At 37.8% G+C, this 27,550-nt stretch overlaps 1 protein-coding gene across 1 annotated transcript in view; it reads right to left on the bottom strand.

Annotated features, from left to right (window-relative positions):
• Window positions 1-27,550, bottom strand: part of ep300b (E1A binding protein p300 b) — a 120,755-nt gene that overhangs the window by 56,509 nt on the left and 36,696 nt on the right. The window contains exons 2-10 of the mRNA XM_069909180.1: window positions 23,056-23,771; window positions 11,250-11,426; window positions 9,296-9,551; window positions 8,460-8,573; window positions 6,359-6,601; window positions 5,620-5,728; window positions 5,180-5,317; window positions 3,016-3,133; window positions 188-368 (exon numbers count right to left, since the gene is read on the bottom strand). Of these exons, the coding sequence (XP_069765281.1) occupies window positions 188-368; window positions 3,016-3,133; window positions 5,180-5,317; window positions 5,620-5,728; window positions 6,359-6,601; window positions 8,460-8,573; window positions 9,296-9,551; window positions 11,250-11,426; window positions 23,056-23,771 (2,052 nt within the window). The remainder of the gene's footprint in view (window positions 1-187; window positions 369-3,015; window positions 3,134-5,179; window positions 5,318-5,619; window positions 5,729-6,358; window positions 6,602-8,459; window positions 8,574-9,295; window positions 9,552-11,249; window positions 11,427-23,055; window positions 23,772-27,550) is intronic.

Consider the following 27,550-nt stretch of genomic DNA (forward strand, 5'->3'; position numbering starts at 1 on the left):
GCTGCCAACTGAAGTGGTGAATGCGGGCTCAATTTTAACATTTATGAAAAATATGGACAGGTACATGGATGGGAGAGATATTGAGAGCCAAGGTTACTGAAGGATGCATATTGGAATCCTTCAATAAAGTTTCATAATTCAACTTCAAAAAACTTTACAGTCGTGCAGCAAAATTCTAGCTTCTTACTTGGAGGGAGTCCAGACTGCAGTTGGGTCATGCTGGGGGGTGGGGGCTGGGCTCCCCCTGTAGATAACAGACCACTTTGGTTTGGCATCACACCCTGCTTCTGAAGCCTAGTACGCCGCTTTTCCTCAAGTTCTTTCTGAATCTTGTAGATCTTTTCAGCCAACAGGTGATAGTATTCAGCCTGAACATTCCAAAAAGAAATTGATTTTACTTTAATAAAAGGATGATCAAAGTCTGATGGCACAAAAAAAGGTCAGAAAAAAGAACCTAAAAATTCCAAAAGACATGCAAATTAGTGGCTTCCTTGCAAACCTTACTCAGAAGTAGGAACAGTGTTTTCTATTTTTTTCATTCACAAGTTGTTGCAATGTCAGGTTAGTGCTATTCTCTGTAAAGAAAATACGACTCTCGAAGTGCTGTCAACTTTTGACCAGCAACATGCAAAACAGATGATGATTAATGAAATTCTGGCCTATATATTTTGTATCGATATGGTAAAGTTATGCTGTTGCCATACAAAGCCCTAATTAAACAATATTGAGAGTATAATGAATAATTCTACCACCTCACTTCAGGATGGATAAATTGATGTTGGTGGAGAATGCAGAGCAGATTTACTGGAATGATATGGTGTTTTCCAGTGGAGAGGTTATACAAATTAGTGCCATAATTCTTGGAATTTAGAAGACTAAGGGTGATTTGATTGAAGTTTTACCAGTTATTCAGAGAATCGATGAGTCTGACAGCAACTATCATGGCGATGGATTGGAGCAGAAAACAATCTTAAGATTAAAGACCAACCTCCCAAAAATTGTTAGAAAATACTTCTCTTTTGAACTCTTCTACACTTATTAATTGATAATAGATCAATTGTTGATTTTAAATACTGGTTGAGAAATTTTTGTTAGTCAAAATTTTAAGAATATGGAGAAACGGCAGAGCTCTGGATTTAGCTATGATCTCACTTAATGCTAGAATGGACTCAAAGGGCTATATATACTCTACTCACATTCCACTGATTAGATCAGAGGTTCTCAACACTTTTTCCCACTCAATACGTATCCCTTATTAACCACAGAGCACCTAGTCAGGGATTACTTAAAGTGGAAAGTGAGTGGAAAAAAGGTCGAGAACTACTGGATTACATTGTCTCCACGAGCATTAGAGGAATTTTGAGATCAAGATAAAGTTAGTGTTGCCTCTTTGAGGAATATCATGTTGGTCGTCCCTGAGCCTAATGGGATACAGGATATTGAGACAGGCAAATGAAGAGATTGCTGGGGCCTTGACAAAGATGTTTACATCCTCACTAGCAACAGGTGAGGTTATAGAGCACTGGACCTTTGTTCAAGAAGAGAATAAAGGATAATCCAGGAAATTATAGGCCAGTAAAGCCTCACATTAATGGTAGGAAACTATTGGAAGAATATGTATGGATAAGATTTATGCACATTTGAAAAGTCATGGTCAGATTCAGGAGTCAACATGGCTTCATGAGGGGCAGGTCATATCTTACCAATATGACAGAGTTTCTTGAGGAAGTGACAAAGATGAGAGGGGGCAGTGATGTTGTACACATGGACTTTAAGGCTTTAATGAGGTTCCTCATCGTAGGTTGATCCAGAGGTACAGATGCATGGAATCCATGGAGAGTTGATAGTTTGGATATAAAATTGCCTTGGTCAGAGAAGATAGGGGGTGGTGGTGGAAGGCTGTTATGCAAGCAGGAGGGCTATGACAAGCGGTGTTTTGCGGGGATCAGTGCAAGGATCCCTGTTGTTTGTGATATACATAAATGGATATAAAAGTTAAGTGGGTGGGTGGGTTAGTTATTAAGTTTGCAAATATTACTAAGATTGGTGACAATGTAGAGAATTATCAAAGAATACAAGAGGATACAGATCAATTACAGATATGGGCAGAGAAAGAGCAGACGGGAGTTTAATCTGGACATGTTGTGGTGTTGCACGTTGGAAGGGAAATAGACACAGTTAATGACAGGGCTCTTAAAAGTATTGATGAGCACAGGATCAATTGCTCTCTGAAAATGGCCTTGCAGGTAGATAGGTTGGTAAAGGTGGTGTATGATATGCTTGACTTCAAGGGAGTATAAAAGTAAAGGATATCATGTCACAGCCATGTAAAACTTTGGTTAGGCAGCACTTGAATACTGCGTGCAATTTGGGATGCCTCATTACATGAAGAACTTGAGGCTACAGAAGAGATTTACCAGGATGTTGCCCAGTTTAGAGGGAAAAAGCTATGAGGAGAGATAGGACAAACTTGGGTTACTTTCTCTACAGCATAAGGAGCCAAAGAGTGACCTTATAGAGGAGTATAACATCATGAGAGGCATTGATAGGACGGACAATTTATTTTACCAAAGGCAAAAGTGTTTCTCTCATACTCACTCTCTTCAGGTGAGGTGGAGAAAGTTTAAGGGAGATGTGCAGGCCAAATATTTTTACATGGGGGATGGTAGGTCCCTGCCAGGAGCAGTGGTGGAAGCAGATAGAGGCTTCTCGGCAGACATGAATTCGAAGGAGATGGAGGGATATCTATCAGGTGCAAGCAGCAAAGTTTTGGTTTTATTTGAAAATCATGTTCAGTACAAGTTCTATGTTCTATTTTTGGTCGAATACAAAAATGATTATAATGGGTTCTATTCACTTGATGGTGCTATGTTATTGAAACTACACTTAGCACTGTGCAGTTAATTTCTTAGGTACATAGCAGACATGCTTATACATTTTTCACAATACATCAGGGAGAACAAACCCCAGATTTTCATCTAATTGTTTGCATATAATTGTTAATTTAGAACTTACCCTGCTGTTGGCAGATTCATACATATCCCCTTCCACTTTTCTTGCATAAGCCACCAGGTTTTCCATTCGTCTGTCTTTTAACGCTGCTGGATCAGGTGTTGGGAATATGGCTTGAACTCTGCATCAAGGGAAATAATAATTTATAAAAGTACAACATTTTTGCAGTGAACTTTATACACTTAGGAAGGCAGCATCAATCTTGAAACAGTAGGCTCCTTAACAATGGCAGAAATGTAATCTGAAATATATTGATTTTAAATTTAGTTTTACCAGATAATTTGCAGATCATTTTACATGCAAAAAATATTATTCACAATGTGCCAATAACAATAAAACCAAGCACAACAAGGCAGGTGGGTTCTGGTATAAATATATCACACAACAGAAATAAACCTCAGGAAAAACAAGTTATTGAAATATCCTCAACTATTTCATGTTTATGATTCTCTACAATTAAGCTATACAGAAATAATTTTGCCTTTCATCTTTGCTTGATCTACATAGTGTTATACATCTTTCTCTTCTAATAAATAGATACTTAATATGAAAACTATTGATGTAAAGCTTTTCAGGCTTTACATTTTCACTATGCTGTCCATGTTCTTTTGCCAAGAGGTGAAATGCTTAGCTCTAGTTACTGATTCATCGGTCCCAGAAGCAGTTTCCTCACTCTATTTACATCACACACAAACTATTAAATTTCTTTTAATCTTCTCCAATCAAAAGTAAAACCTACGCTTCTTCAGAAGTTGAAAATAATGCATATACTTACACCCGCTATGTCCTAAGTAAGTAGTTTTGTCAGCCTGAGGCCTTTCAATAATATGGTGGGCCCCAATGAGACCCAAACAGCACCAAGCTCCCATTCTTGCTATGTTTCTATTAATAAAACTAAAGATATTAAGAGGCTTTTCAATTTGTCCTCCCCATAGATATATACCCCAGGTCTTTATTACAGAACTCCCTTTTAAAGCTGTAAATCTCATTTACTTTGCCCTGTTATTCTCATGAAAAAGTAACATCTCTCTATTTGTTAAATATCCATTTCACAGTCTTCAAAAAGTTTGGTAACTTAGTACTCATTATTTACTGCATTTCCAATAACATTTATTCCATCCAGTGCTCATAAGTAATCTAAAATGACATTTTTAATTATATTAAAAACTGGACCAGATTTTGGTGCCCAGAGAATTAAGCTATTCCAAAGACAGCTTCTAGATACCAATGTATGCAAATTCCGTCACCGTTAATGGATTTATTTCATAGGCAGAGAAAATGCTGCAGTGTCAAAATTCATGATGCAGCAAAAATATGCAGCAAGTTCCCATCACAAGAGTGGAAATTTCCCCAAAAGATCCTGCGCCAGACCAGGAAATGCCACTTTGTGGATTTGAATGGAGGAAAACAGCCGCCAGAAACTCTGACTTGTGAGAGCACACACTAGCAGTTTCTTCCTTGCTGCCATTAGGGTATTATTATCTGCCCTTGCTTGATGTAAATTTATTTTCCTTTTTAATGTAAAATGTGTTCTTTACCTAGCTAAAGATAGTTCACTGATCGGTACGCACCAGAACACTGCTTATTGTACCATGTATTTTGTGACAAAACTTGTTATTCTAATTTTGTATTTTAAAAAGCTTCATCTATTTTTAGCTTTAAATACATACAAATTTTATAAATAATTTTAATGCCTCTAAAAATATTGAGAACCTTTTGTCCTTAACTGCATATGTGGCGATTGGGGGAGATGAACTAGCCAGTCAGCCCTTTTAGTCCTTTCGTTGAGCAGGGCTAGTTCAGACCATACCACTCAGTGCATCTTTTGTGCCCTAAATAATACACAGGCTTTTCTGTGAATAATTCTATGTGTTTTCTATTACTGTTGGAAGAATCACCAGTTAGGTTTGTGTTTTAGTCTGCTTCTTATTGCAAAATACAGCCCAACTATCATGAACCTGGGAAAATGTGCATCCAGAATGCTGCAGTGGAATTAAAATAAGCCAGGTACCAATTTAGAGGAGCAATCGAGACAAGGATACTGAGAAATGTAGTTTGCATTATTTAAGTATCATCCTCATCTATAGTTATTTTATGCAATGACAAATATATTAAACTGTCTCACATGTTCAACGTCTGAAACATGAATACATTATAACCCACTTACAATTTGTGCACAAGATGATTGCGTAGGTCCTGAGTGACATCTTCATGCCATGATTTCCGAATGCCAGTACTCGAGGGAGGAGTTGCTGTTGGCACTGCATTTAGATTGCTAACACCTGTGCCATCATTTAACATTTGGCTGAAAATATCAAAAGGTTAATACCTGATTAATACCTACAAGTTGGAATAGTTAAGAGCGAAAAGCAATTTTTCTAATCCTCCCCATAACAGATTCAAAAAACACTTCACTTCATGGATCAGCCAGATAAGCTAGTTCTGCCAGCAGAACTGGAGCTTGGTCATCAGAATGAAGGGTAATGCACTGCTGGATGCAAGGAGAACATGGTCAGTCAATGTAGGCTTTAGAAGTCCACACTGAAAGATGTGCCGTGGAAATGTATGAAACAGTAAATTAACTATAAATGTTAATCAGACACTTACTTTGATGGAGTCATGGATGGCAATAGCATAGCATCGTGCAGCAAGCTAGACTGCTGGGTGGAGGCCTGGACACCCACATTATTTCCATTTACACCCATTTGATTGGAACCTATAAAACACACATTTGCAGCATTCTAAAATATTTAATGTGATGAGATGGTTAGTTCATGTGCAGTTATATTCTTGTCAAAATTATTAACATCTACTCAGCAAAGATTTGTTGAAATGCGATATTACCATCATGACCATTCTCACCTTCTAAAAGTACACTTTGCTGTAACTTTACCTTCAGTTAAATAGGTAATTTAAAAAAAAATCACCAGTAACTGTCAAATGGCACCCAGAGTTGGATTGGTTAAAAAGCCAAGTTGTTAAGATCTCTACCAACTCTGCCACCCAGGTTTCTCCCTCAAGTTCCATACGGATTCCTGCAACAACTTAATATTGCAGTCAACAGTCTACGTACTGTACATTCTTTTCATTATTATCTGAAAAAGACAATTCTGAAGCTCTGGTCAACCAAATAGAAAGTGAACTCGAGCAGATTTTGATACAATCTGAAAAAAATTAAATTAATTTTTTTTGGTAATACATAAATTACCAATGCATACAACGACTACTTCAATAAGTATTTGCAAAATGGAATGCAAAATTCAGGAGAATTGCACAACCACAAGCAGAGGACAAATCATCTCTCTCAACCACCAGACTGTTTTGCACGTTGCTCGCTTGTACCTACCCATAGCATTCATAGATCGTAGAGATTGGTGCCCCTGTGAAGACTGAGACGATGGCTGATTCTGCATTGCAGGTTGAGGCTGCATCTGATTACCCTGATATGTGAGTCCAAGTGCTGCGTAGGCTCTCTCTATAGAGCTTGGGTCAATCTGACTGGTAGTGTTTATACTTGGTGTGGTAGGTTGTCCAACGCCTACTGACCCTAATGAGTTCACTAATCCTACTGCTGCACCAGCTAATAATGCTGTGGAACAAAGGAAGAGAAAATGTACATGAAACAAGTAATAAATTCAGACATCACAAAGTTTGCTAGATCTGACTCGGGTCCCTACTATTATTGGAAGTTACTGATTATGAGGTTTAGACCGAGTTGCACATTATCATGATCTGCTTCATTTTCTCCAACGCTTTCCCCTCAATCTCTGCTGTCTTTAGTTTTACCAGTGCTCATTTATTCTACAAATGCACCATAAAACTTACTTAATTTAGCTTCTTACAGCTTGGACAAAAGGCCATTGCCCTGAAATGATAAACTCATGTTGCTTGTTGCTTGATTGCTGTTTTATTTTAATTTCTAACATTAATAGTATGTTCCTCAAGGATCATTTACATCTAGGCATAAGTGGAGTGAAATAATTACACAAATCAATTTTCCGTCAAAATTAAGATATCAATAGGAACTGACAAGACAGAGATCAGCTATCCCCGCTGATTAAGGTGCTAGGGATACAGGTTAAGAACATCTTAAACCTCGTGGTGATGTCTGGAAATCTAGTGGAAATTTCCCCAATCAGCAAGTGTAGATAAAATATTAAATATTAAATGAGTAACACATTTTTGTTACCCTAAGATATTAAGAGCTTCTGTAAGGTAGGTCTGTGGAGTAATGTGATAGATTCATGGGGCAAATCTCCTCATCCCTTCCCATTTTTAACATTATAAAGGCATGTCCAATTTTCAAACATAATTAGTACGCCCTCTACAGTAATACTTTCTGACTGGCCGAAACCAGAGATATCTTGCTCTCTTTTTTAAAAAAAAAAGTAATATAAAAATCAAGGCCACAAACCTACAAAATCCAAGGCAGAATCACAAGTTGTGCCTGAAAAATATCAGTGCACAAAATTTAGAATATAAATAATTGAATAATTTATCAGTGGCCCTGAAGAAAGCTTAATTGCTGGAATTGGGGAATTTAAAAAATTAATTATTGGAGCAACTCAGCAGGCCAAGCAGTCTCTGTGCAGACAAAGGAATGGGTTTAACATTTCAGGTTGAGATATTGATGCGGTTCCTCAGTCAACTTTTTTTGGATTTAAAATTATGTATGTCTGGATCGCAAAAAAACTCCAATATGGCACAGTTAGCGCAGCAGTTAGCTCAACGCTGTTACAGTCGAGATAATGCACAGCCAATGTTAGTACAGTCAGGCTCGCCAGAGGGGAGACAGGCAGCTTGGCAGACATGCGCCACAGTGACAACACTTCTGACTGAGACCAGGGTTCAAATCTCATGCTGCCTGAAAGGAGTTTGTACGTTCTCCCCACGTCTGTGGGTTTTCTCTAGGTGCTCTGGTTTCCTCCCACCGCACGAGACGTACTGAGGGTGTAATTGGGCTCATGGGCCAAAAGAGTCTGTTACCGCCCTGTATGTCTATTTAAATTTAAAATTTAAAAACTGGAATTTAATAATCAGATCTAAGGCGTACATTGGGACTGGCAATTTACCTATATTGATAATATTAACAGAAATGCTCTCAAAACACTTGTGAATGCAATAAAATTTGAAAATCTCCAGAGCTGAAAGAAGTATTTTCCAATTAAATCACTAAGACTTCCATTTACTTTATGTGTCCTTAGAATAACATTGCTTCCCTTATTCAAATAATCTGAACGAGATAATAAGGCATGCGCAATGAAACAGGACTTTTCTGAAATACCCACTTGCCCTTAATTTATATCCAAAGTTTACAGAGACAAGTTTAATATGCCATCCTAGATGAGTCAGCTGAACGATGTCAGGAAACGATATCTATTGTTGAAGATTATAAAGAACTTTAATTCGGTGGGTGTTTTGAAGATTTTTCAAGTGATCAGACTTACACTGTTGGTTACGCTTATCCCCAGCATTTTTCAAAGGGAGACAGACAGGACAGTCATGCCTCGTGCAATTCTTCCAATGGGAGATGATCTGACGTGATGAAGCACAGTGCGCAACTGGAAAGAATCAGTGTCAAATACAAACATGACAAAAACATCAGGAAGTGCAACAAAATCCGATCACCGCACATTCAAAAGAAATTTAAAGCAACTCTTGCACCTCAACTAAATCACCCAAGAAATCCCACTCTGCTACAGTAGATGGTATTAGCAGGAGGTAGTCACAGATCAACTGAAATAGAAACAGGTTCTTCATAAGTGTGACTTGGTGACTTAGGATTCAGCCAATGGTACAGTTTAAATCAGCGATTCGCTCTATTCAAATACTACCTTAAGTAATCCCTTACTAACCACAGAGCACCTATGGCATTGGATGCTTTAGGTGTTCTGCAGTTAGTAAATGTTTACTTAAGGTGGTATGTGAGTGGGGGGAAAAAAAGTTGAGGTCACTGGTTTCTTTGGCTTGGCTTCGCGGACGAAGATTTATGGAGGGGGTAAAAAGTCCACGTCAGCTGCAGGCTTGTTTGTGGCTGACAAGTCCGATGTGGGACAGGCAGACACGATTGCAGCGGTTGCAAGGGAAAATTGGTGGGTTGGGGTTGGGTGTTGGGTTTTTCCTCCTTTGCCTTTTGTCAGTGAGGTGGGACTGGTTTAGAGGAATATAAAAAGTGCAAAAGGAAAAAAATCTCAAAAACGATGCTAAATAATTGGAAACACTGCAAGTGAAATGTCTATCAAGTCCGCAACATACTTGCATTATCAGTTCAGTCCATACTCACCCTGACAGGATTTGCCAGACTGACAGTGAGTCATGTGATTGAGGACATTCTTCATAGTTCGGCAATGTGGTAAGTTGCAGGGCCGCACCTCACCGTTTGCCTGCTCCCGTCGCTGGCATTTGTGTGCATGCAGGAGGAGAACCAGCTGCTGCTGAATGAGTTTTCGTTTCTCAGGATCCGCTGTGGGTGCAGAGCCCATGCCCTGGCCGGGAGGCTGCCCCATTCCCCCTTGTTGCACTGGAGATGGTTGTTGTGGCTTTGGAAAAGATATTAATATCGCACCTTTATCATCACCAAGAGTTCTTAGTCCTTTCAATCCAAATTAGCAGCTTTAGAAGTGCTGCCAAGCTGCCTGTCTCCCCTCTAACACTGGCTGTGCATTATCTCGACTGTTAAGGACACTCCCCTTGGGTATAACTGTATCTGCATCTATTGCCTTTCCTCATTGTACCCTGAGTTTCTGCTAATAAAAGCCCTGATTATTATTTGACCCCATCGTCTTCGTCTACTACATCAACTGGCATTTCAGTCATACAGAATGTAGCAGCCAATTTGCACACGGAAAGATCTCAAACGACAATGAGATCAATGTTAAGCATCCTATATTTAATAATACTGACCAAAGCACAAAATTCCTGACACATTAAGGAGCTTTGCAATCTTTTAAATTGATATTAATGAACAACTGGGATCTGATCATCAAACCTAATTTACCAAGAATCACAGTAATAAAATTCTCTATACAGGTGCCAGTCAAGATTGTGTGCTCAAATCTCAAAAACGGTACTTTAGTTCATGATTTTAAAGCGAGGGGGTTGGGGGCAGTGGTTAATAAGCAAAATGGATCTACACAAGAGCTTTTAGAGATATATTCAAAGAAATGTGTACCATAAATTAATATGTTGGTTCCTTATAGGATAAGATGGAAAAATAATTAGTGGAAAAGAGAAACAGCAGAAATTCTAAACAGTAATCAAGTTAATCCAGATCGAAGTAGTAATTAAATCAAGGAGCTAATAGAGATGGAAACCCACAATACAACCTCCACCATGAGAGAAAAGTATTTAAAAAATGTTACTAAAGACCAATTAATTACAATCTACCAAAATTTTCTATATGCAAGGGATTTCAGTGAATTAAATATTTAACAGTACTGTTCAGAAAAGGAGGGAGGGAGGAAGCTGGATGTAAAACCTCAATTAGCCCACCATTTTTTATTGGGAAAAATCCAATGATCTTAATTGAGCTAGAAACTGGACATGCAGCAAATAATGCATTTAAAAAGTTCAAAAAAATTTCAAAGTTATTTTAGGAGGTAGCAAATAAGATGGGTGAATCAGTAGACATGGTACGTCTGGATTTTCAGAAGGCATATGCAATAAGGTGCCACAAGAGATTACTGTGCAAGATAAATTCAAATGATATTGGGAGTAATCTATGCCAAGGCACTAACAAATAGAAAATAGGACAAATGGGTGTCAACTACTTACAATGAAAGCTATTAATTTGGGTAATTGGGACCAGTGCTTGGGTGTCAACTAACTTGCAATGAAAGCTATTAATTTGGATGAAAGCCGGTGATGATACAAAGCTAGGCAGATTGGCAAAAAATGGATTGATGGACATTTGATCTACAAGAGCACTAAGGATATGGGGACTGGGTGGGCCAAGATTGGATTAGGCATGATCTCATTGAAAAGCAGGCAAACTTGGCTTACTTCTGCTTCAATTTCTCATGTCCCCATGTTTTCCAATGTTATCATTTCTGCTGACACTATAACCAGTAAAACAATCAAGGAAATGCACAACCCTCTGCCATGCCAAGCTCTACATTAAAAAGGAAGCATACCGATTTAAAAGAAACTTCCAAACAACTTAATCATTTAATAGGATGACGATTAAACTCAGCAAACATAACACAAGAAAGAATGAAAGTGAACCTATCATCACTCACCAGGTTCGGCATCCCCACAGTGCCAGTAGGCTTTTTGTCCATTGTAAACTGAGGCAAGCTGTTGCCAAGACCACCCTTATTTTGCATCTGCTGTCCAAGTCCACTGGTACCCAGCGTCTGACTGGCATTTTGGCCATATGGCTGTCCATAAGGACTCGGGGTTCCCATCATTCCTATCTAAGTTTAAAAAAATTGGAATTTGTTAATTTAAACAGAAACGAATCCCAACATGTTTGCTTGGAACCTTTTCAATATACAGTAAATCCCGTTATCCGTAATTTAAGCAACCTGCAGCCTCAAGCAGCCGGCAAAAAAAAATAAATAGGTAAAAATTACAAAAGTTTAAAGTTAGAGTGCCTTGCCATTAGTTTGCCAATCGCACAACACGCAACTTCAAGCAACTAGAAAATTCACTTATCTGACATCTACCAATCTCCATAGGTGCAAGATACCAAGGATTTTTACTGTTTATTCAAATATATGGGGGTGGGGGAGAAAGAGGGATAATGACTTGTATAGATGATGGACCACATCAAATTAAGATGCTTTTGAACAGACCAGTACAGATGAAGTTGATGCATTAAAAACAATTCATAAAAACTGCATTAGAACAGCAGGCTGCACAAACAACATGAGCTTAAAATTGTACATAATGTTATAATGAATGTATTCTTGCAATTTGAGTCAGCATTGTTCTAAGTCATTTATAAGATGTACAGAACAGTTTAAATTCCCTCCTATTAGAGCAAAATGAAGGGAGCTCAATTGCCAATTCTTTTAGGTAAACATTTACTGTAGCTCAGAAGGGCCTCCAGTGGTAGAAAGCAATACTACTGTACATTAAAAAAAATCACACTAAAAATTTACATTTCATAACAATCAAAAATATAATTAAAGAAATTTTGTCCATAATGAGTAAAATATATATATATATTCAAACATACATACACCAACTTCAATAAAATAGTTATAAAAATCTGAATATGCCCCAAACCTATTCTGAATAAGAAAACAAACTCTCAATACAAAATAAAACTCATAATGATATTAAACTTCACAGAATGTTAAAAGTAAATTCATGCCAAGCAGTCTTTCCATATCAGGTAGCATCCTGAGAGCCTTGATAAAATGGCCAATTCTCAACATTTCTGTAAACACTCTGATGACTTTTAAGTTCTTCACTTCAGAGATTAAACTATTGATGTTTTAAAAGAGCAGGTTAGCCAATATTACTTCAGTGCAGTATAGAAAGGTGCTGGAGAAACTCAGCAGGTCATGCAGCATTCACGTATGCACTTCTTCAGGTATGCTGAAAGTTAGTTAGACACCAAAATAACAAATTGAGAGTGGAGTGGGGGGAGAAGAGGGGAAAGAGCACAGGCCAGCAGGTGACAGGTAGATATAGGAGGGAGGGGGAAGAGGAGAAAAGTAACTGGGGGTGGGGGATTTCTTGATTTTCCTCATACCTTTGGCTCCCCTCCTGCAGCTTCCCAGCCCCTTCCTTTTATCAAAAAGATCTCTTTCTTGGCCCTCTCCCCCACCCCCCCACCTTTCTCTTCTTTTCCTCCCCACCAACCTGTGTTGACCTATCACCTGCTAGCCTGTTTCCTCCTCCTTCCCCACCATCGTATTTGACACACCTGAAGAACAGTTCAGGTTCGAAATGATGGCTACCTACTGCTTTCCATGGATACTTCATGGCCTGCCAAGTTTCTCCAGCACCTTTTACACCAGCATCTGCAGATGTCTTGTTTACCTGATTTTACTTTGTTCTCTTCAGATACAACATATAACTGTAATACAGTACAACTTCGATTATCCAAAATCCTCATTTATCCAAAAGTTTTTTGGAGTCCAATTGATCGGGGACCTCATGCTCCCGGCAAGAGCGTGGCCTGAGTGGGACGTGTCAGTGATTGGCGGTGGCATTATTTTTTGATGAGAATTAAACATTATTTTAATGCTTAAAAAGCCATACCTTGTTGTTTGCTGTTGTTTAAACATTGATACAAGTGATTTGCTGTTGCTACTGGGCTGTTTTTAAAAAAAATGACTGGTTTTACAAAAAAAAGTTTATTCGAAATGGGCCCAATCCCGACCATTTTGGATAAATCAAAATTGTACTGCATAAATGAGTTACGAGGACACCAACACACAACTTCCCAATTACAGGTGCTGGCACAGGATCTCATTTTGTTTATACCTCAAATAAAATGTAAATAGATGTTTCAATATACCATTTTTGTTGTCAATTAAAATTCATAACTTTTTCTTACCTGCAGGTTTAAAAGCTAAAGCAAAGCACTCTACCTAGCACATGCTACTTTTAAAATCTGACTTGTATGACCTTACATCAATTCATCAATCTGGCAATGGTACCCATTAGGGGCACATTTTTTTTACATTAAATAAATTTATGAAAGGATATCATAAATCAATTGCACCTTGTTGTAAATGAAATGACTCAACAAAGCAATAGTATTGGCCACAAATAAGCATTTTATTCGGCAAACACAACAAAATGAATTACTCAAAAATACTAATTTAGCAATAGAATTATTTCATTTGAACTCTGAATTTTCTCTGGTACAACAATTTATTTGGAAATATCCTGAGTGACATTACAAGTAGGAACATTTTGAAAACAACAGACATTTGTGATAAGTCTACAGATAAGTCTACAGATGTCTCACATTTTCAACATGGCTTATTTCATTGACTCTACAGTTTCTTTTAACATTTTGATATCATACTAACCAATAAACTTTACCATATTAAATAAAGAAATCTCATACTGTCATTTCAATTGATCTCCATACTTTCTACTTCTGATGGCAGAAATACAGTATTTCATCTGACACCAGGTCACCAATCTGGCAATGGTACCTGTTAGAGCCAAGTGCTTCTAGGATTAACAAACTGTACTTCAAATGCTCTCCTGAATTACAATGCACATAGGAAAGACAAATTTTTTACTCAAATAAAGGTGAATAAATTCAGATATATATTCCAACCTTAATTCAGTTTTAAGATCTGAATATAGTCTGAAAAGAGCATTAATTTTTGAAAATCAACGATGCTCTTAGAGAATGGGTAGAACTAAAGTACAGAAACATTTTCATCCAACATAAATCTACATGAAGAGTTTATTAACTGAAAATGATATTGGAGTTCTCAAAAGTAGAAAACAAGATGGTTTGCTGCAGGCAGAGACATCAGAACCTTTGACAATTTTTTCCAGCTGGTGAATGTGTGGACTGCAAAAACACTTCAGACAAAGAGGACATCATCTGAAGTGATGCAGATCACTTGCAAGTAGTATCAAATAGATTATGCAAATACACCAATGTATTCTTCACAGCAATTCAAATTTACCGCTTCAAATAGATACATTTACTCACAGAGTATTTCCCTTCTGACCATTAAACCATGACCACAAACTTTACTCTCAATTTGCAGTCATCTTCCTGGTTCATTGCAATACAATTGCCTTGAAATTTATCAGGTAAAAGAGAAAAACAATATCATAGAAAACTATGAATTATTGGTCTATCACCACGGTGCAACCCCTGGAAGAAGGCCCAAACAAAAACGAGAGCAGAGGCAGATCGGAAAATAGGAGGGGAGAGGCCTGGCAGAGGAGATCGTATTTGCATCAGAATAGACAGCAGAATAAATATTAACACTTCCAAATTTTAGTTAATGAATTCATCAGATTTGGGTGTTACTGGCAAAGTTCACATTTATTGAGCTAGCTGTAAACAAAAATATGTAAACTACTGCAGTCTATATGCCTAAGGTACACCAAGAATATTAAGGTAGCAAAGAAAAATAAAACCATATTTCCCATGCTTCCATTGTCCTTATGTTTCCTGACGTTGTGAGCTGAAAAGTGCACAAAGCTTCAATCACATCATATCAAAATATACTGTAGTAAGTGGAGGACTGCATGCCAATCAGAGAGACTGCTCTGTTTTCACTGGCATGTGTTTGGAACTGAAGGCATCTTAGCATGAAAAGAATTAGACTGCAAGTCACCCATCATAGAATTTTATGGCCACAACATTAGTGACTGGTCCATTTAATAATCCTCAGAGTGGACCACCTATTAGCTGGAAAATGAAAATGTGTAAATTTAATTGGCACTTACATCTGAATTATGCTGTATGTGTAACAACATATAGAAAAGGGAGCTATTAACATTTCTACCCTCAGTGTAGAAAAAGAAAAGTTTGGGTCTGTGTTAAAGAGGTATGAGAAAGGGAAAAAACAGAACAAAAAGGTTAAATATTCAACCGGACCGAGAAGTCTCGGACCTGCTAGCAGAATTTCAGAATAAGGATGAGTTGAGGAAAACTTTCTTCATTCATGGGAGTGAGTGGTGGACCTTGAGAAATGACAACACATGTGAACAAATGTGGAGGCTTCATCTGTTTCATTTATTCAAAGCACAGATGGATAGATGTCTGAACACAAGGGAATCGAGGATTGTGGAAATAATGCTGGAAAATGACGCTGAGGAAAGTGCTGTACGGTTGAAGGGGTTGGATAGACTACATTTTTTAATACTTACACTTAGATGGGACCCTTTATTACAGATTTTGTGTTTCACTGCGAACTTTTACAAAGCAGTTGAAAAGCAGAAAATTTGCACAAATTTTCTCCTCCCCTAGCAGTATAAAAATGTCCTGATGGAATTTATTTGCTAAATTCCATTCTGTAATTTTTCCAAGACCCTTACACATTTTTACAGAGAGGCTGAAGTCTAGATTGCCCACGCACTCTGTAAGAAACTGGGCTAATGCATTCAACGTTCACCCTCTGATAAACTCCACAACGCAGAAAGGCAGTGGAAAAGTGCTGTGTAAATGACCACTCTGGAGGTAAGTATGCAAATTTTAAAAAAAATTGAATATTTTTGTGTAAAAGCCATATTTGACACCTAAAAAAAGTGCTCAGCATTTACTGGAGTATCAACAACCACTTTTAATACTATATCCAAGTAGCCATCCTCAGGAGCTCAGATAACAAGCAATAAAACAATGTGAAGACATTTCAATAGAGAAATGTATGAGGGAATTAGCTTAAATGGGAGAGCTTTGCATGCGTGATGTACTAGGATTGATGCCCAAATCTTCCATTTGTGTTTTAGGATGACACAATGAGTGCAACACTGTTACAGCACCAGTGATCAGGACTGGGGTTTGTAAGTTCTCCCCGTGTCTGCATGGGTTTCCTCTAGAGGCTCCAGATACCTCTCACCCTTCAAAACAAACCAGGGGCTGTAGGTCTATTGGGTGGCACAGATTTGTGGGCCAAAAAGGCCTGTAACCATGATTTATGACTGTATATCTAAATGTCATTCCAATATTAAAGAGAAATAATAAGATAGAAGAGGCCACATCTATTTGAAAAGTATTGATTGTAACTTGAGCACATACTCAATTTAGCTACTTAACATGGGGAGGGAGGGTGGACTAGAAGAGCTACAGCCAAGACCAATATGATTTGTAATACAGGAGTACTTTCCAGAGTAGATTTGAATATCATAACAAAAAGCTTAGTTAATTTGTCATCTCTCATGTCAGAATATAAATCTTACATCTGGAAACAGAATCACAAAAACCTCCCAGAACACTGGCTTCATTTGCCAAAAGGAGATATCTGTTTTGATAACAAAGTATCTCAGTGCTCCATGAATCTAATTTCAGAAAATACTATGTAAAGGACAAAGTTACCAAACACCTACAGTCCTGGCTTCAATTACGTTATAAGATTAGGCAGCAGTGCTTAAACAAACGTGGATTGGAATTTATGCACTTTGGCATTATGCATATGGAGGCACAAAGTATTATTTTAATATTTTGTAAATTCTAGGTATTAAAACTTGGGACTCTCTAACTCAGAATATAGAACAAAGTTTTTGTACATAGGATATGTATTTGAAAGTATTGACCTTGTTCCATACCAAATGTATTCACAGGTTTAATGGTGCCGAAGCTATCATTTTCACTAGAAACAGTGGGGGAGGGGAAGGGAGAAGAAAAAAATACCTAATTTCCTTGAACTGCAGAGATAACAGATGGTACCTACACTTTTGCTTAAGAACAAAGGAGAAAGAGCAGGGACTCCAAGCTGTACAACCAACACCAAGTTAATCCAAACTCCAGACTCATGCTGAACCATTCATGTGAAAGAGGAACTGCTTTACCCAGGGCACATTATCACTACTTAATGACTCTTCTCCTTAAGAACAACAGGTACATTTCCTCAATTTATACCAAAGCCGTTGTAAATTTACAGAAACAATCTTTTTCTTTATTCGTATGTGCAAATGAGTCCACGTAGCTAATACCCTTTTATTTGCAGTTATTTAAGTGCAATTAGTTATCAAATATTCAATATTTGGCAAGATTTAAATTAAATAAATGCAAAAAGGAATTAATTGAAGAGTGTGAAAATCAAACTAGTGCAGGAACTGCGTTGGGAGGGTTAGTACCTTCAAGTTGCTGGACATATACATATCAGAAAAACTCTCCTGAGCTAGCACATCAAGGCAACCGTGAAGAAGGCATATTAACACCTCTGTTTTCCAAGTCTGGAGAGATTCAGCATGTTGTCGAATACGCCATCAAATTTCTACAGGTAGCTGTGGAAAGTATACTGATTGGTTGCATTACAGCCAGTTTCGAATCTCAAGTGCAAAGAAACGTAGGATGCTGCAGAAAGTAGCAAACCTAGCCAAGTCCATCATGGGCATCGACCTTGCATCCATTGAAGACATCTATGCGAGGCATTGCTTCAAGAAGGCAGCCAACATCGTAAAGGATCTCCATCACCCCGGTCACAACCTCTTCTCACTGCTACCTTCAGACAGAAGGCACAGAAGCCAGAAGTCCAGCACTTCTTGGTTCAAGAACAGTGTTTTCCCCCAACACCCATCAGGCTCTTAAATCTCTCTGAACTAACCTTACCACAAACTGCTCCAGTTCCACCAAGATACATTTGCACTATTGAAGCAAATATCCCTTTTGTTTGTGGTAACTGCAACTGGAATATTTATCAATCTATCCTTTTATATGGAATTTTGTGGTAATTTATTGCTGTGCATCTTGCATTCTGACATGGATGCAGCAAGCAAGAATTTCAGTGCATATGTACATTGTACTCACATTTATGACGATAAACATAAATCATAGCCAGATATTATGAAAAGACAAATGATTTAAGCAGTAACATATGTGCAAAAGCAAACATTCTTAACATTACTTTTTTTTGGAATTGAAAGTCAGGTTTTTTTTTTAAATAGGAACTCCCAAATGTAGATCTAAACACTGAAATTCAAATAAGTTAACATTCGAGATATTTACTTGAAGAACACATGGACAGAATCATTTATGAAATTTGAACTGCAGTTTTAACCATTCAAGTTAAACATAACAAAATGATAGCACCCATGTGTCCAGATAAACATCACTTATCCCTAAAAGCAGTGACCTCCATAGCTTTCATTTCGACAACTATGTGCGTAACAAAAAATCTGCACAATTCAGCTTGAGAACTGAATTTATAAAATATAACATTGTTGTACCAACACTTTGTTGTGTACCCTCAGCCTCAAGCAGAACAATGTTTCAAAGTCAATAATGTACAATTTAAATTTACCATATAGAGACTTCCTTACTCTCCAAAATGTAACAATCAACATGTTGGGATATGCACTTTAAGGCATGGGTACATATTGCAAATTGTAATCAAAATATCTCAACAGAGAAGACATCATTTGGAAAAGATCGAAGACGTTTGTCTCATGAAAGCATCTCTCCCATTTTATTCTCTGCACACACAAATTTATCCAAAATTCTACTGCTTCTGTCCAAACTCGCACCGCTCATTCATCCTGTGCTCACTAATCCAGTTTGGTGCCCAGTATCATGTTTTAAAAATTTCATCTTGTATCTTTCAAATTCCTCCAGGGCTTCACTGCTCCTAGCCTCTTTCATATCATCCAGTTCTACAGTCCTTTTGGATGATTTAATTTTTCAAGATTAGCAATTGGCATTAAATGGTGACCATACCAGAGAAACCCAAACCCAAACAAAACAGACATTGCCTTGGATTTCAACCCAGTCCTTCAGATTATTATTGGTATACAAGATTAATCTGAGTCAATTTTAAAATGAATCAGAGTTGATAAATCCACTAAAAACATTATAGCAAAAGACCCCTTATGTCGGCAGAATGTGCTGAGATACAGAAACAACTTGCATTCACATGGTCTCTCCTCAACATTGGTAATGTCAAGTATGAATTGGATGATTGCTTTGCAGAACATCTCTGCACATTCAAGAGCAAGAAAGGCTGAATGCCCCTTTCTCTGAAAAGGAAATTGGAGAGACCCTGGGCTCTTTACAAGGTAGCAAATCACCAGGACAGGATAGCTTCCCACTGAATTTTATGAAGTGTTTAAAGATCTGCTAATGCCCCTTTTTATGAAGGTGGTAGATCAGGCGGCAGAGATGCATACTCTCTCAGAGTCTTTTTCAACAGTAATTATCACAATGATACCTAGAAAATGGCAGGGATCCATTGACCCTGGCTCATAAAAACACATCTCATTATTAAATACAGATTATAAAATTACCACAAAAGCATTGGCTAACAGGTTGGCAAAATATCTGCCGAAATGAGCAAATCCAGATCAAGCTGGATTTGTAGAAAACAGTTATTAATTGGGTCAAGACACTATACCATGAACCTCAAGTAAAAGTTATTACAAATGGGCAGATGTCTCCAGTGTTTCCATTGAGTAGGTCCAGTAGGCAGGGCTGTCCATCATCTTCAGCGCTGTTCATACTGGCAATCGAGTTGCTGGCAGAAGCCGTTCGGCAGGATCCAGACATCAAGGGATTCTTGCCAGGTGGTACACAAAAATCAACCTCTTTGCTGATGTGTTAGTGCATTTGACAAACCCGGGGGTGAAGGGGGTTGTTGGTCAGGCTGAAGACCACACTGGAAGATTATGGGAAGGTCTTGGGGTACAAGGTAAATCTGAAATTATGCCTTTGACAAATGGAGATTATAGCCAATATCAACTGGAGGGTCAATTCAAATGGCCACAGGAAGGCATCAAGTATTTGGGGGTAAAAAAAAATAGATAAAGATTTACGTAACTTATACAAACTTAATTATCTCCCTTTGCACCGAAAGATTGACGAGGACCTTGATAGATAGAGCACTCTGTCCATTACACTGGTGGGCAGAGTTAATTGTGTCAGAATGAAGGTAATGCCAAGACTCCAGTATCTTTTTCAATCATTATCCATTTCATTGCCACAGGGTTTCTTTAAGATGTTTGAAGAATGTGTCAGAAGGTTCCTGTGGAATGGTAAGGTGGCTAGAATCTCCATGGAAAAATTGACATGGGTACACAATTTGGGGGTGGGGGGGTGGGGAGGGGTTAAAATCACCTGATTTATGTCTTACTCTTTGAGGGGCAATCCCCCCCCCCCACCCACTCCTGCGCACAATTGGACTAGATGCAATAGGTGAAAAGATGGCAGGAGAATTTATATACAAATTAATTTCAAAGAAAACAGATAAACCCCGTACTAAAGCAGATTCTTCAGATATGGCAAAAAAAATCAATATATTGGATGGAAGGTGGGGATATCTCCAAAAACACCTTTCACCCAGAACAAGTTGATACCCTTGACTCTGGGTAATAAGATCCTGGACATCTGGTACCAGAAGGGGATCACGTGTATCAAGGACTGATACAAACAAATGCAGCTTATGTCATTCGAGCAGTTGAGAAACAAATGTGGTCTGTCTAATGGAACATTCTTTTGCTATCTGCAAATAAGATCATTTTTAAGGCCAAATGTATAGGTCTAGTAATGTGGAGATTCTAATTTGACAAGGGAAAGTATATAAATTTATTTCTCAAATGTATTACATATTCTAAAGTGAGGGCCCAAAGCTGGGCTTACACAGGTCAAGGGAGAGATGGGATTTGTACTTGGGCACAACAATCAATGAAGAGTGGTGGCAAGACCCATGTCTGGACAGTGTGGCTGGGGTCATTAATATCAGATACACCTCAACAGACACCTGGAGTCTTGGCATTACCTTCATTCTGACACAATTAACTCTGCCCACCAGAGTCCTCCATCCAGCAAGGTCCTCATCAATCTTTCGGTGCAAAGGGAGATAATTAAGTTTGTATAAGTTACGTAAATCTTTATCTATTTTTACCCCCAAATGCTTCTTGCACCAGCTGTACCACATACCACAAAAATTACATAAATCAAAACTAGAAATTTCAGTAATGTGCTTTAGGTGTGGAGATTGGAACCTTTGTTCACTCCACCTGGCTATGTACAAAGGTGAGACCCTTCTGGAAAGAACTGGGGGACATTCTGAAAAAAATTACAAAAGTGGATTTTCCACAAGATCCAGAGTTGGGAAATATGTTTTAGTCTGTCTAAATATCATGAAGGTCACCAGGAAGTGTATAACGGTTATGTGGAAGTCTGATTCCCAATTAAATATTACACGATGGAATATGGAAATACAACATTTCATTCCCTGGATAAAATCACTTACAATCTAAGGGGGAAACATTACACATTCATTAAAGTGTGGCAGCCATTTATGAAATACGGGCATGTAGATTGACTAGCTCCCTATCCCCATGAAATATGAATATTATAAAAACCTGTCTTAGTAGGGAAAGAATTATTGTTAAGGAAATGGAACAGACGACGTGCAAATTTTCTTTTTAAGCCCTTCAAAAAATTTTTTTTCCTTACACGGGTTATTTAGTTAATTGAGTTGTTCCTTTTTTTTAAGTTTTTCGGTGGGGGCTCTGAACCCCACTTGTATCTGAATAATGTATGGTTATGTTTGGGGGCAAGTGTGGGAACAAAACACAGACTGTACATTCTATGAATGTTGAAAAGGATTGTATTGATTGTTGAAATTACTTTTGAGTCTGTAAAATGTCAAAATAAAATATACTCAAAAAACGCAACTCTGTTCACTCCATAAAGTTACCAACTCATTCCTTATTTGGCATTGCTGTCCTCAGTCTCGGTTTCTATACAGCTCAGCAAACACCAACTCCCCAGCCAACGCACATTATAAATAAGCAAACTCAAGTTTTTTGGTAAAAGTATCCTTCAATTTCCACAACGAATTCCCAGAGAATCAACCTTTAAGTAAAATGTTATTAATCAAAAAGGCTAAATTAACTTCTTTCTGGATGTTTTGTATAGTTCATTTCCACGGTGCCATTCGTTATAGTTAAAATACATTTATAAACTGAAGGCACATAATTCAAAGAATCAATAGCATTTTCAAATATTTGAAAACATTCGTAAATTGAGGAATCACTTTTTGCAGAATTCGCATTTCCAGCAGTTTTTGAAATTGATCTATTTTACCCATTTATACCACCTCCAGATCTTTTGTTATTCAATTACTCTTTTATCATCCAATTTTATCTTGTATTATTGCCTCTTCTATATTTAATTGCACAAGGCATACACTGATACTTAGCTTTTCTTTGCTTCCTCTAATCCCCTTTCCCTGCTTAACTCCTTCTAATTTTTCCTATTTTCCCTTGAAATATCATCAAAAATAGTAAGTTACTATTTCTATAGACGTCACCCAATTTCAAGCACTTTGTTTTAATTTTAGTTTCATCACTATTAAATATCTGCAATGTCACCAGTAGTGTAGAACTGGAACAGGCTTGTCACATTTTAATGTAGCTTTTGAGTTCAAAATGTTTGGCTCTTACCTTGCTCATTGCCCCAGGCTGGGGTCCTTTGAGACCAGCTGCCATCTGAGGTGATCCCTGGGATAATGTATCAGCAAGCAGGTTGTTTGTGTTGGACATGCTTGGGCTTGAATATTGTACATTAGGCCTGCCCCTTCCGGCACCAAGTGAACCATTCATCACTTGTCCCTGGATCATGGCCTGAGCATTGCCACTGTTCATCAGAGCTGGATTCATATTAGCATTCATACTAATCCCAGCCTGATTAGTTGGACTGTTTACACCAGGCATTAGACTTGTTGTTGATGTATGGAGCTGATCGTGTTTCTGAGGATTCACAGACTGTGGTGTTGTAGGTCTCTGGTTTGCTCCACTTCCTCCTATTCCCATATTGGGAGGGGATGTAAGACCTCCTTGTGTTAGTGGACTCTTGACCATACTACTTAAACTTCCTATACTGGGGCTATTCTGTTGGCTTTGGCTGCCTACAGATTGAACAGGACTATCCATGGATCGAGATGAGGCACCACCAGCACCGACTGTTCCATGTCCCATGCTGATACTAGAACCACTGCTTCTCAGAAGTTCTGAAAGTTGCTTGTGCTTCGAGGCAGCATCCTGCACCATGCCAACGCCAGTTAGCTGAGCTAAATCACCTCCGTTTGTCAGCCCTAAAGGATCTGAACGGATCAGTTCATCTGGCAAGTCATTCTCAAGATCAAAGAAGGGTCCAAAATCTGTTAAAGAAAACAAACACATGTTAAAAATGTCTTTGTATTCAGGATATGATTAGAAGAGTTCCATTTTTTATTTTCTACTCATAAATAACCTGATCATTCAATGTTTAACATAAAGGGCAAGGATTGGCCTCCTGCACTCAAGTGAAAATAAAACCAAAATTCCAAATTGTGCAGCATTTGATATTATGGCGATAAACATAAATCATAGACAGATATTATGAAAAGACAAATGATTTAAGCAGTAACATATGTGCAAAAGCAAACATTCTTAACATTACTTTTTTTTGGAGTTTAAAGTCAGTTTTTAAAAAAAATAGGAATTCCAAATGTAGATCTAAACACTGAAATTCAAATAATTTAACATTCAAGATACTTACTTGAAGAACACATGGACAGAATCATTTATGAATTCAAACTGCAGTTTTAACTATTCAAGTTAAACATAACAAAATGAGAGCACCCATGTGTCCAGGTAAACATCACTTATCCCGAAAAGCAAGATTGAGGAAGAACTTTCTTATCTAGGTTTACAGATGAAATGCATGTCCAATTCTTTCAGAACAACTGAATAACACAAAAACACCTAGCAAACATTTTTAAATGAAACTAGTTATTCAAAATGGTTTCCATTCAAATCTTAAGTAACGAGAAATCCACAAGGCAATCCCAGTATGGGTATAAGTATCACACTGAGCATTCAAGTTGCACAACTTCCCACAACACAATCACACCAATTTATATTACTGGAAAAAAACCATTTAGCTTTATTTCCAGTTTCAAATATAGAACAACTACGTCAATGAAACTTCATATACTTTAATATCTCCAATTTTCACTGAAAATATGTGGCCTCTGCCTCAGCCATCCCATGTGACAAAACTCTTGGTGCTTCAGTATCCCAATGTGTAAAACTCCACCCATGCTCCCTTGGCAAGATTAAATTTAAATAGCTCATGAGACATCTTTCCAATCACTGTCAAAACTCTCAAAGCTATTTAAAAATAAAATGTTGGGATATTGTTAAAATTGTTAAAAAAAAAAGTTATACTCTACAGATTTAATATACCTTTATTACTCTGTGCTTGTTCCCCCACACACCCATAATCACAAGGTCAGCCAGGAATTACTATGAGCAGGAGCTCGATTCAGGAAAATGGGATTAAAACCTTGAGTCGAGAGAGTATGAAGTGTGGGCTCCCTGGTTTGACAAGATGAAACTTCCGACTGAAATTCAGAACTGTTAGAAATCAGGCCTTCTAAAGGAAATGTAATTGCAGTCTTAGAGATCTCCATATTTTCTCTGTTACCCGCAGGGTCCATGGCCCACATTCCTGGTGAATAACAAGGATTTGAGTGTAATAAAGCATTGGATATAATTCATAGAATGCTGTTACCTGACCACCGTTTTTGGAAACAAACTATATCCTAGATTTATCTCTGATTATGAAAAACAAAAAACTACTTACATTCACATTTTCAGAAATTTATTTGAATTCAGCTTTTGGCCTGCATTTTCTGGCTCACTGAGAATTATATATTTCCATGCTTTAATATTTTTTGCAAAATGCATTGCAGGGCACTTAAAGTCTGCAATTAAATATTTGTTAACATTTTGGAAATCTTCAACGGTCTTTTGTATGCTGTTAAAACATCAACATTTATTCTAATCAAGAAATGTGAAGATTGTGTTCCTACCCTGTCATATTCAAACCTCATCAGTGGGATGGGAGGGGGTGGGGGGGAATGATGAGGGGAAAAAAAACTGAAATGCTGGAGAAACCACTTCTGCCGATTTCAATAAATAATGATTTAACTCAAAAATGAAAATGCTCAAGATACCCAGGAAGGTAAACAGAATGAGAGAATTTGTTCTGAAGGTCATTGATCCAACACATTAACTCTGTTTCTCTTTCTGAAGATGCTAAGTAACTCGTGTTTTGTGTCTATTTCCAACATCTTTTAAATCACTGTAATTAATCCAATGCTCCACCTGCCCTACTACATTTCCTAAACAACTGTATTAATTTTTCACAAAGTATTTTGCATCTCAATTCTGGTTGAAAATATGCGATGGACCATCTTTTTCTTTAAAAAAATATATTTAGCACACTGCAGATTCAATACATCAGCATTTAGAAATGCACTTAATCCTGAAATTATGAATACCAAGATTTTCTACAGCTGACATAAGCTCGATAATCAAAAGAATATTATTTGAAACATAAGGTGGCCCCTCTAGCCTGCTCCTCCATTGAATGATTTTTTATAAACCTCCTCACTGCTTTGCTACACAACCCCAACTCCCTCATACCTAAAAATCATCTCTCATATCTTTCTTTAAGTGGTGAAACCAGACTTGCATTAAATATTTCAAATGTGGCCACACTGTTTGTTTTTATTTCAAGAGAATTTCAGCTATGTACCATTTGATTTTCCAATTCCTTGTTGCATCTGAATACTAATTTTCACCCAACCAGAAACGTGGACATAAACCTTGATTCAACATCATTCAATATTCATTTCCATATATTTCTTTTCTACCGAAATGAATTATCTAATAATTTTCCATGTTATATTCCATCTACCATATTCTTGATCCTTCACATAATCTTTTCATTTTTAATCCATTTTGTCACATAACTTTTAATCAAATTTTTTCCCAACTTATTTCCCAACGTATCTCTCCTTTTGAAGAAATTACCAAAAACATTTGTTTAATTTGCAGAATTAAGAAAGAATACAAAATCATTGCTAAGTCTTTTCCACAGTTTAGGTCAAACCACTAGCACCCCACTCACATTCATTGTTTTCCTGTCCACAAGAAAAAGCAGGAGTTAATCTTTTGGTCAAAGAGTGAAAACAAATCCATTTGAAATTGCAGAGTCAAATAGACATAAGATTTTAAGGAGGTGTGTACAAATTTATTTTAGGAGATGACAAGCTAGATTTCTTTTTCCAGTAACATTGGGACCAATGTTCCTCAAATCCCTTTACTTCACATCTTTCAATGAATCAACTCTCATCTGATTGACATCATGGCAGTTGAACATGGCTCGAGTAATTTCTGAATTGCTACTTTTTGTGGCTCTGATATTAAGTTAGACTTAGCTCCTCTCACTACCTCAGCAGAACACTTTTGTTAGTTTCATCTTGTTTGCTGTGTCACAGGTCTTCAAATTTTCAATGTACCTAGGAGCTATTGTTAATTGCATATATTGCACCTTTGGCTTGGCTTCACGGACGAAGATTTATGGAGGGGTATGTCCACATCTGCTGCAGGCTCGTTGGTGACTGACAAGTCCGATGTGGGACTGGCAGGCACAGTTGCAAGGGAAAATTGGTTGGTTGGGGTTGGGTGTTGGATTTTTCCTCCTTTGTCTTTTGTCAGTGAGGTGGGCTCTGCGGTCTTCTTCAAAGGAGGTTGCTGCCCACCGAACTGTGAGGCGCCAAGATGCACGGTTGGAGGTGATATCAGCCCACTGGTGGTGGTCAATGTGGCAGGCACCAAGAGATTTCTTGAAGCAGTCCTTGTACCTCTTCTTTGGTGCACCTCTGTCTCAGTGGCCAGTGGAGAGCTCGCCATAGAACACGATCTTGGGAAGGCGATGGTCCTCCATTCTGGAGACGTGACCCACCCAGCGCAGTTGGGTCTTCAGCAGCGTGGATTTGATGCTTGCGGACTCTGCCAGCTCGAGTACTTTGATGTTGGTGATGAAGTCATTTCAATGAATGTTGAGGATAGAGCGGAGACAACGCTGATGGAAGCGTTCTAGGAG

This window comes from Narcine bancroftii, chromosome 13 (genome assembly GCF_036971445.1).
Source record: "Narcine bancroftii isolate sNarBan1 chromosome 13, sNarBan1.hap1, whole genome shotgun sequence".
In the NCBI taxonomy this organism is placed as follows: Eukaryota; Metazoa; Chordata; class Chondrichthyes; order Torpediniformes; family Narcinidae; genus Narcine; species Narcine bancroftii.